The sequence below is a fragment of the Syngnathus acus genome, chromosome 2, assembly GCF_901709675.1.
Source record: "Syngnathus acus chromosome 2, fSynAcu1.2, whole genome shotgun sequence".
Taxonomy (NCBI): Eukaryota; Metazoa; Chordata; class Actinopteri; order Syngnathiformes; family Syngnathidae; genus Syngnathus; species Syngnathus acus.
This window is the reverse complement of record NC_051088.1, coordinates 21,043,822-21,054,075: the sequence shown is the minus strand read 5'-3', so window position 1 is coordinate 21,054,075 and position 10,254 is coordinate 21,043,822. Positions and strand designations below refer to the sequence as shown.

At 42.9% G+C, this 10,254-nt stretch overlaps 2 protein-coding genes across 8 annotated transcripts in view; both read right to left on the bottom strand.

The window, feature by feature from the left end:
* Nucleotides 1–609: 609 nt before the first annotated feature.
* LOC119119661 (carboxy-terminal domain RNA polymerase II polypeptide A small phosphatase 1-like) lies at nucleotides 610–7,985 on the bottom strand. Its single transcript, XM_037246153.1, has 7 exons — nucleotides 7,240–7,985; nucleotides 4,043–4,185; nucleotides 3,864–3,965; nucleotides 3,450–3,506; nucleotides 2,761–2,853; nucleotides 2,374–2,559; nucleotides 610–2,236 (listed from the first exon to the last, which is right to left on the bottom strand). The coding sequence occupies exons 1-7, from the start codon at nucleotides 7,316–7,318 to the stop codon at nucleotides 2,105–2,107; spliced, it is 792 nt and encodes a 263-aa protein (XP_037102048.1). The 5' UTR covers nucleotides 7,319–7,985; the 3' UTR covers nucleotides 610–2,104.
* A 724-nt stretch (nucleotides 7,986–8,709) lies between these two features.
* The window catches only part of LOC119119659 (striated muscle preferentially expressed protein kinase-like), a 28,503-nt gene continuing 26,958 nt past the window's right edge, over nucleotides 8,710–10,254 (bottom strand). For all 7 annotated transcript variants that reach the window (XM_037246144.1, XM_037246149.1, XM_037246147.1 and 4 more), the window contains 3 exons: nucleotides 10,167–10,242; nucleotides 9,932–10,081; nucleotides 8,710–9,803 (listed from right to left, as the gene is read on the bottom strand). In XM_037246144.1, coding sequence (XP_037102039.1) covers nucleotides 9,566–9,803; nucleotides 9,932–10,081; nucleotides 10,167–10,242 — 464 coding nt within the window. In that variant the 3' untranslated portion in view covers nucleotides 8,710–9,565. The remainder of the gene's footprint in view (nucleotides 9,804–9,931; nucleotides 10,082–10,166; nucleotides 10,243–10,254) is intronic.

Below are 10,254 nucleotides of genomic sequence, written 5' to 3'. Positions count from 1 at the left end.
TCAAGATGAGTTTCACCAATAGTCGACTCATACGTTTTAGCCACGAAAGTCCCAAATTCTAAAATTTGCAAAATTACTTGACTTCTGCCACCTCTGTTTTGAAAATCTATCCATCCATTACTTCAATAGGGTCAAAAGTCAGAGTTGAGCCTCGGAATTAGGCAGTTCAACCAGACAAATGGTACTCACCAGGTAATCACGGGGCACATAACAACCATTTACATTCCCACTTCTGGATCATTTAGAACGAGCGTCACCAACATATTTCCACTTCCCACAAGCACCAGGTAACAACACAAGAATCTTGTGGCAATTTCTAAAAATAGCTCAGCAATGACATCACATTGTAGTTTCCTCCTGGGAACATTGCAGAAATCATCATTAAAAATTTAAACACTTGCAGAGCTTTATCGATGTAATATTGCATTTGACTTATCAAAATCCTTCCTCAGTGTTAATAATAAACTCTATACAAGATGGCCTGAGCTGAAATTCAAACCTGTCCTGGCAGATGAGTAAACTATTATTATCTCTCCAATCCCATCTGCATTTCTTTCTTTTGGAGTATGTCACCCCTCACTTAGACGCAAAACTTAAGACGACAGCCAACATTGTTCATTTAGCGTTTATGGGAACAACTTAAGGCAATGTTACATAGAGTTTTATGTATAACATGGCATGATAAAACAGGTCAAAAATTAGATTAAATCTATTAAATCATGAGTACAGTCACATGGATGTTCCATATATTAAGGACATTTGTTTGCTTCCTTGCTGTGCAAAACATATCTACTGAACGTTGCGGCCCTGTAGTGACACTTTAAGTTTGAACGGCAAAGCCCTATAAATTAAAAAAAAACAAAAAAAAACACCAAATCAACATTTTACTGTTATGTTACAACAGTACGATTCGTTTTAGTAACTTGCTGGTGTTTCTTAGCCAAATTTGGCTTCATGTTCAAAACCACTGAAAAGGTTAAGTCGAATTGGCCACAGCCAAAAAAAAATGGGATAAGGAAATGCATCAGAGGACCCCCTCAACAAAAGGAATTAGAATTTTGTTTTGTTGAAAAGAAAAAAAAAAAAACGTAGTGTGATTGACAGGATCTTCAAAAGCACACGGAAATACTGTCAAAGCTTAATGATAGGTTTAATTGTCATCTCTGCAATTTGCAGTCATTCATTTGCATCTGTGTGATTTTGTCTTTTGCCAAAAAAAAAAAAAAAAAACGGGCTTGGGGGATAAAAACAGTCCAAGGGGCGTGTCGGATGCTACAAAGCAACTATAAGCTCACCTGACATCTCAAGTGGCACCTGGTTGGTCTCTTTCACCACCACCCTGAAACAAAGTACTTGGGATTCCCGCTGACCAATGAGACAACGGCGATATATTTGTAGCTGCGCTGACGGATCTCGACAACATCAGACAGACCAAGACATTTTTCGTTGCTTTAAAAATAGACGATAACAAGCTTTTTACCCCCTGCGTGAGATTGTTTCCAGCCTATGTGTACCGTTTTGGAATTCAAAAAAACAAAACAAGCCACAAGGTCACGTTCTGCACTTCCAATGCTGCACCGAAGAGTTCAAGTTTCACTTTTGAAAAGATGAAAGCGAGCCTGTCAAACATAAGTCAATTTACAGCAACTGCGACCTGGGTGACGTGATGTGGAAATCTACACCCACGTAGCGGATGCCTCCGAGGGCCGTGGATGGTTTGTCTGTCTTTGTGGCAGTGGGCTAAAAGAATGCAAAGTTTAAAAATAAAAAAGTCACCTTCGGGGAAGCCGGCTAATGTTCGGTAAAAAGTGACATCTCAGGAGTCCAGAGAAAGAGGAAAGAAGTCCTTAAGCGTTTGCTCATCTGTTGTCATGCACTCACCACTTCCTGAGGTGAGGAAAGGGCACGTTCGTGTGGAGCAGTTTTCTGGGTGACCAGGGGGGGCAGCATCAACAATGCTCACTTGGGGTAGGTTCGCAAAAGTCCGGGTAGGCAGTGGAAGCTGCAGTCTCCTAGTGTGTGTGCATGTGTGTGTGTGTGTGCGTGCGTGTGCGTGTGTGTGTATAGGCACATGAGATTTTCATGGCGTTTTGTCCAAATTGCGTTAGCTTGTGGCCCCTCCTTGGTGCTTAAGGACAGCATAGACGTTATCCACTTTGCTTAGCTTCTCAAAGAAGGGAATGAGGTCCCGCAGCTCAGTGTCAGACATGTCGTCGAACCACGAAGCCACCGGCACCTGCGAGTGGCAAACAAATTGTCAATAAATGAGGCGCCACCAAGAATGATTTTAACATCAAAAGACGATTTCACATTTGCCATATGAGGAAACAGGGGAGAGAGCGAGAGAACGGCACTCCAAGCAGAATTACTCACTGCGTTGTCAGGATGGAAGATGTAAGAGGCAGGAGAGTTGTCCACGATGATGACCTTGTTAAGGTCCCGGCCAAGGCGACTGAGATCCTTGACATAATTTCCTCTGTGGAAGACGCAAGACTCCCGAAAGAGGCGGCAGCGGAAGGCTCCCCACTTGTCCAGGAGGTCAGAGACGGGGTCGGCATACTATGTTGGCGATAGAAGTGACACATTAAATTAAGTTTTTATTTTCAACTTGTCCTGTTCAGCTTCTGCAGAAAAGTGAATCTTTTTTAGACTGGAATTTTTTTTTCAGGGTAGGGGTAACAGATCAGGCAGTGCAGGTGGTATGTGGTGGGCGTGGCTACACCCAAACGGTAAAGCAACAGAGACGGACGGACACCTCACCTTGGCTAAACTGGCAGTGAAGAGGACGCACTCAAACATTTCTCCCATCCTTTTCAGGAACTCATCTACATGAGGCCGCTTCAGGACATACACCTGGAAACCATGGCCACAGTTTAACCGGGATGTAGTTTCGAAACTATGTTCAACAATCTTACAATCGCAACATTTTACTATCTGTAAAATCACCTACAGCACTGGTGTCCAAAATACGGCTCGGGGGCTATTTGCGGCCTGCCATCATTTGTTTTAACAGCCAGGGGCATATGGTAAAATTAAAGATTGACTGGACTGATGATGTCATTGACCTGCATCGTACTACTTGCCTCCTATTTTATGTATGCAACCTTTGGAAGTTGGACACACCTGATGTCTGCGATCATTCTGCTGAGCTGGACATGCACATGAGGCTAAATATAAATGTGTAATTCGCAAACACACGCAAAAACTGGGACTCATTCCTCCGTGTTTTTTTTTCCACCTCTGTGGCATTGTCGTCTGAGGGCCACGTTCCTGAACCAAGTCATCCGGAATAGGCTGTGTTTGTCAGAAAAAAACCTATCCTGGATTACTTGAATCGGGCCCGGGCCATTGCCATTTTTTCCGTCCTCCAGATCGCAGCCGGCAGGCAGGACATTGTGCACTCAACAATTTGAATAAGAATAGTGGAACAGGGTGTGTGGGGGGGTTACCTGGTGTACAGTTCCATCTATTTCCACAGGAATGATGAAATCGGCATTGTTCACAGGCTGTATGAGGAAAGTAGAAAACATCAGAGGAGGATGTCAACAGGTCAACTGGTTTTGCGTTTATTTGAAGACGGCTATTTATGTTAGTCCAGTGCTCCCTCACCTTTAATTGAGCCAAAGCACATTTTTATATTGGAATAATTTCACAAAAATGATAGTTTTGTTGAGATAGTCAAGTGCTTTATAATAATCTTGTCCAGTGTGCACACCTCAATTTTGGCTAGCTGCTAGCCAAAACTGAGGTATAAGCGAGCAGCTATTAGCTAATGTTTGTATACGGCTAGCAGCTAATAGCTGCTAGCACACAAACATCTAAATCTACCTTATCTAACCTTCTCGTCGGTCAACCCCTCATACCTTAAACGAGCTGTGAACGAGCGTCTCATCCAAGTCGATAACCACGCAGACCTTTCCGGCGTCTTTGGACTTGGCAGGCGGCAGCAGCGGTTTCACCTGGATCTGAAAAGGCCACAACTTGTCTCACGAGACTTATTGGGGTTCTGGACTGAAAGGAAGAAGGAGGAGCCGGGACTCACCTTGGAGACGGTACCGTTCTCCTCGACTAGCAGGGGTGCGTTGTTGTTGACCGACGGGGGCTCCGGCTGGTCTCGGCAGAGGCAGCAGGAGAAGATTGAAAATAATCCACCGCTTCGGGGCTTTTTGGTGGAGGGCGTGGAACCTGCACAGGAAGCGAAGGTGCTCAATGCCCAAGCCCGATGACTCAAATCACGAGCCACGGGAGAACAAAAACCTCTCCAGAAGTTGGGAGGTTCCTGATCACTTTTCCTCACATATTATTCTGAGCCCAAACACCCTCAGCCCCAAACATGGCCACTGTCTGTTGAGCTGGACGTGAGGGTGTTAGCAACAAACTAAAGGCTTTCATTCCGTCCGCCTCTGCTTTAGCATTCAAGCGCCATCTGACCCTCTGCTGGCCTCTGTACCAGCGGACAAAACAGGAAGAGGAAGCAGGCGGGTATTGACGCAGGAAGAGGCTTGTTCGAGCACAGCTTGAAGTAGCCCCAGAGTAGTTCAAGCTGTTACTTCTTTTTTTTTTTTTTAAATACCTCAGGCCAATTAATATCTCTGCGCAATTTGTACTTTTTGATGGAGGCAATTATAAGCTAGAGAGGAAACGCATTTTCGACATTTTGTGACGTTACTCCTTTTGTCATTTATTATTCCGCTGTTTAAGTTTTTATCCGCAATATCATTTCAGCATTGGTGCTTAATGCAGCTACACAATCCAAGTATTGAGACAATACTTGCACGACTCATCTCTGAAAACCATCAACATTAACCAAAATAATTGTTTGGGTGACATATATTTCATGTTTCCTGTGTGCTGCCTTCAGTGGTAGCATAACAAACATACAACAACAAAATAATTAATCAGGGATACTTTTTTTTTTTTTTAACTTGCTTGACACTTTGAATCTGCGCGTTTACTGCTGCCCCCACCCGCCGGCCCCCGCAAACACACAAAAGTAGTGATTTAGCCTTGATGTTCGGGCATGGAACGCATAACGATAGGCCACCTGATTACTCAGTAACCTGCATTGACACTCTCTGCAATCGAATGGTGTGTACAGTGAACAGAGAGCCGATTGTGGTATCATTTGTTCACTAGGGAACTGGACACGCTATTTTACTTACATCGAGGCTGTGAAACTTGTTTTTAGCGTGGGCCTAACTTCTTATCTTCTGTGTAAACAGGGACAGATTGAAAGATTCTAAAACGAATAACAGCAGTTTAAGTCGTTTCTTTAAAAGTGAGTGAAAAATCAATAGTGTGTCTTCTATTTTTTTAAATTGAGGTTGCAGACAACAATACCAGTTGGAAAATAAACATGAGGCTATCCAATGATATTTACTCACCAGAAGCTGAGCTGCACTGTATTTGTTTCCAATCGTGGAGTGTGCGTTCACACACTCGGGTTTTGTATCACGTGGGAGTCACCAAATGAGAATGCTGTTAACTGGCTAACCGTTTGCTAGTCTGCATTTTGAGTACCTTGAGTTCATGGCAGCTCAGGGATGGACGTGCCTATCACATTTATTTTGTCAACATTTGTACAATAAAGTGATTTGAAAGTGTATGGGCAGCTGTGGATCCTTGACCCCTTGCGGGAGCATTATATACGCTCTAACTAGCGGTGGAAGGCTAAATTAAATTAGCTAACATCAATACCACAGATGTGCTGTTGTGGTACGTTAGTTCGATCTGCTCTACAGAAGACACATTGTACTTCTCTTAACTGTGAAGTGATCCTAAACTTTGGACAGTCCTTGTTTTTTATGCAATTTCCTGCTGGCTCGCCACCATCCCATCACTTTATTCCTACTAGTGGAACAATACTGGAGTGACGCGAGTCTGCGTGGAAAAACGATCACTGCAACGCTTCGAGGCAGAGATGTTGCCTTGAATTTTGTTGGGATTCAAATTATTTGAGTTATTCGATTATTAGGTTTAGTAAATTGATGGGGATGATTGTTAATTGGGTAATTGTGAGTGATTTTTTATCTTAATATTGCAATGTGATTAAACATGCAATTTTTTCAAGGTCCTCTTAAGTTTGCATGTAGTTTTTTTAACAAACAATAAATTAATCTGTAATGCAATATTCAAGATCCGATTTATTATAAAATACAGGCATATGAAAATTGAATACTAAAGTTTAACTACTTCAATCACCTTTCTTAAAAATGACTTGCAGTCATTTAGCTGTTACAAAAACAATTTCATAAATGTTTACTGACTAAGGAAGCGCTGGACATAATTGAACAAATAATGAGTTAATTAACAATAAGGCAAACAAATCTGTGAAACAATAATATGTAAACATGTGGACTTGCACTACTGAACATATTTAGACATTCTCTAAACAAACAAACAAAGATACGTATGTGGAAGGGCGAGGGGCGGGGCTACCAATGGCCAGAACAAATTAGTTCTGTTTATTTCCCCCTAAAATTGTGTCCTTTGCGATTTGAAAATTGCATTCTACTACATTGCAATGTCGATTTGTACTCCAATAATTAGTCAGCCCTAGTGGAAACCATAAAACTCAATCCATCAGAATGCACAATTGCCCCTTCGTTTGATGATTAAAATTTGACAGCTACTTTTGAACAGAAATAAGGGGAACAAGTGGGTGGCAACTCATCTGTAGCAGTAGAACGCATTCAAGTCCTGCTGCTGACAAAATGAGGAAAAAAATAATTGCTTAACAAATCTGCACTTTGTCCGCTCAAGAGGCGCAGCAACTGTTTGCACTTTCATTCTGAACACTCTCCTTAGAATCTAACGCTTAGATTCTTGCATGTGCCTGACTGCGTCTCTGCAACAGCATTAACACAAAGCAAATATAAACAAAATGGCGTGGAGCAAGCCTTTAGTTCGTTTCTGTTCGCAAGAAATCTTTGCGGTCGCTGTCTTCTCTCCACTTTTTGTTTACTCCGAACGAGGGAGACTCGTAACGCGGCGGCCCTGTCGTCACTTCCGCTGCACAAACTCAAGGCCTGCAGCCATAAGCAGAAAGATGCGTCAAAGTGACACTTTCACTTTTTGCAAATCGTTTACGCTCCTCTGTTGATCAAATACTTTTACGACAATCACGTACAATAAAGACTCACAAGTTAAGTTTTGTTTGGTGAATGAATGAAAACAATCTTTAGTGCGGCGAGTAAACTTTCCAAAAGCAATATTTTCGAAAGAAATAAAACTACTCACCCGAGTCTCCTCTGTCCGCGGATTTATTTGCGTCTTCATCCCGGCTGACCTGCGTGATGACCGAGGACGGGTTGTCCATAACGTCCGACTGTGCTCACGCGTCAAACTTGAGATTTTGTGCGCCCGACTGTGCGCTGCATTCACGACCAGCGAATGCCGAGCGGAGGTTGGCCACTCGCCGCCTACAGCTCCTCCATTTCGCGCTTACAAGCCGGCCGCTGGTGTCGCTGCTTGGAAACTGCGAACTTGCAGCACATTTGTCACAAAGTTGGCAACTTTGATTCAATATGGTGCTCGGGCGCCCCTCGCAGTTTCAAGATCCAAACATGGAGGTTTCAAGGCGTCCCATTCCACTTAAAGTGGCGCAGTAAAAGTGAGGGAATGTCGCAGCGAGTCGCGGCCTCTGCTGACTTACACAACTTTGTGGACGATCCCTTAAAAGTAACTCGCGGCGAACTTTCTCAAAACTTTTCCGGTTCCATTTTCTTGCATATGAAGCATATTCCGAAGCGTAACATTTTGTCGTTCTCTGCGTGGATGTCCGGAAGATATGCAAGCAACAACAAAGCTCACGTTGACATCGGTTGGGTGTTTTCGTGCGTGAAGTTATTTAAAAGTCTTCGACGACAACGTGCAAGAATACTAAAGTTGTTGTTTTTGCTCGTATCGCGGATTCCCGGTGACATCCGAAGGATGCAGACCGGACGGGCGGACAGACTGGCTTTTTTTTGCGTGGGAGTTGTCGTCCAGAAACGCCCCAGTTGGGGTCCCCTTGAAACTGCCTAGGTTCAACAAGGGAGCGTCAAAAAAGTTCAGGCTCCATACGCGACGACTGTTTTTTTTAAAAGGAAAAAAACTTTTCTTCTTCTCTGTTGAACTTGTTGAGACGTATATTTTAATCCTGCTGGTCTGATGTAATTAAATGAAGTAATTTAAGAAATATAAAACTGGATCCAAATTAAAATGATGCTAAAAGTATTGTAAAAAGTTACTTTAAAGGGTAAACAAACCCAAGATATCAAAACCCCCTGCTCTACTAAACGTGCAGCTCTTCGCAAATTGCTATTTATACGTAAATCAAATTATTCTTCAAAACAACAATAAAAAACACATGGAATTCACTTGCATTGTCAGAGGCAGCCATTTTTTAGGTCTTTTCACGATCGCAAGAGTGAAATTTGCCAAAATATGATGTATGCTTACCAATTTCTGCCTGATTGATCTACTGAGAAAAATCCTACAGTTTGTAAATAATCAACTATAAAAAGGAATTTGTAGAATTTGCTAAAGCTAATTAATCATGAGGGCATCTACCTGTGCTTACAGATTTGTGAGCCGTTCTGGATTTGCGAGTGAAGAGACTGTACTTGTAAGGTGAAACAATCCAATCCCCACTGGTGTAAAACCTGAAAGTATTTTCAATATCGAAAAATAGGACCAATTCACCAAAGACTACATGCAAATTTGTGGGGCGCTCACCAAAAATAGGCAAATTGTACTTTAATACATACCGTCTCTGAAAAACAACATATCCCACATATAAACACAGCAAGTTGGCACAATTACAACTCTTCCAAATTCATAGAAAAAGTAGTGCTGTGAGAGGAACACACACACACGACTGTTAAATGCTATTGTTTCTGTCAGTCTGACTTTTTTTTTTTTGCAACAGTGGTGCTAAACGTTTGTCCAACTAACTCATCACATGTGAATTAGAACTGGCTGATACATTGAAAGAAATACAGTTTGGAGATTCCTCCAATCTAGGCACTAACTGGCCAAACGCAATTTCACCAAGCTAAGTGTAATACTGAAGAACCACAGCAAGTTACCAGTGTGCGCCCTACCTGTAATAAATATTCAACAGATCCATAAATTGTGTGATTCTTATCCAGCAACCACAAAGACACTCCTTTTTTCCCGTCTTATGAGTCAAAAAGTGATTCAGAGATGCTTACACTCGCACACGCATGCAAATAAATTAACATGAAAAAAAGTAAACAGTTTTAAGGAAAAGTCTTTTGGTTTTGAGATCGAAATTGTAAGTAAGAAGTAGAAGTAAATGCAAACGTAAGTTAGCAGCTCAAAGTATACAATCGCATGGGTGGTGCTGAATAGAAAAGACACTAGGTGATGTTTTGTGCTGAATGAGTCGTTTTAGAATTGGTTCAGAATGGGAGAGATTGCTGGAAATGTGCAGTCGAGTAGATAACTTCTCGAGTTGGATTCCGCTGTCGATTCGGGAGTCGTACCGAAGAACCGAGCCGTAAGTGATGGGACATTCCCAAAGGGCAACCCTCCGAGAGTTACTCTGTCCTCGTGAATTTCACTTGGAGTCGGGAAACTTCGACGCAGGCCCGCTTGACGGGGACTTGGGTGTGCTCTGGTAGCTGCGCAGCAGCACCTTGTGCTTGGTTGTGCTCTCGGCGCGTTGGCACTGCTGCGCCACCAAGAACTCTTTGAGTCTGCCTGTGGTGAAGGTAAGGGTCTGCCTCCTCAGCTTCATCATGTAAGTGTCCTGAAGCCAGGCTTGGGAGAAGCAGTCGCGTGTGCTTGGGCGGGCCCTGAAAGCACACACACGAACGGACATTAAAAATTTGAAATCTCTTTCAATGGCAGCCATTCAAGGGCAAATCGTCAATACCTTAATTGTAGGTAAACAATTATGATTCGATCGCAACAGATTTCTCACCAAGCATAACTGCTCAGCATCTTCTTGACAAAGGCCAAGGCACTTTGGGAGACGTTGGGGTAGAGTCTCGTTGGGTCAAACTTGGCCATCAGGATCTTGGATTTCACACGCTGAGGATCTTTGTCATCGAAGGGCAGCTGGCCACTGAGCCTTCCCGTGCACGAGAAGACAATTTGGCGTTGATTATAAAAGTAGACCAATCAAAGCGAGTTGCACATTTAGATACTGAACTCACATGATGTAAGTCACAACTCCAACAGTCCAAACATCTGCGGGAGGCCCCACTACTTCGCCTTTCACGATTTCAGGAGCTTCAAGCACAT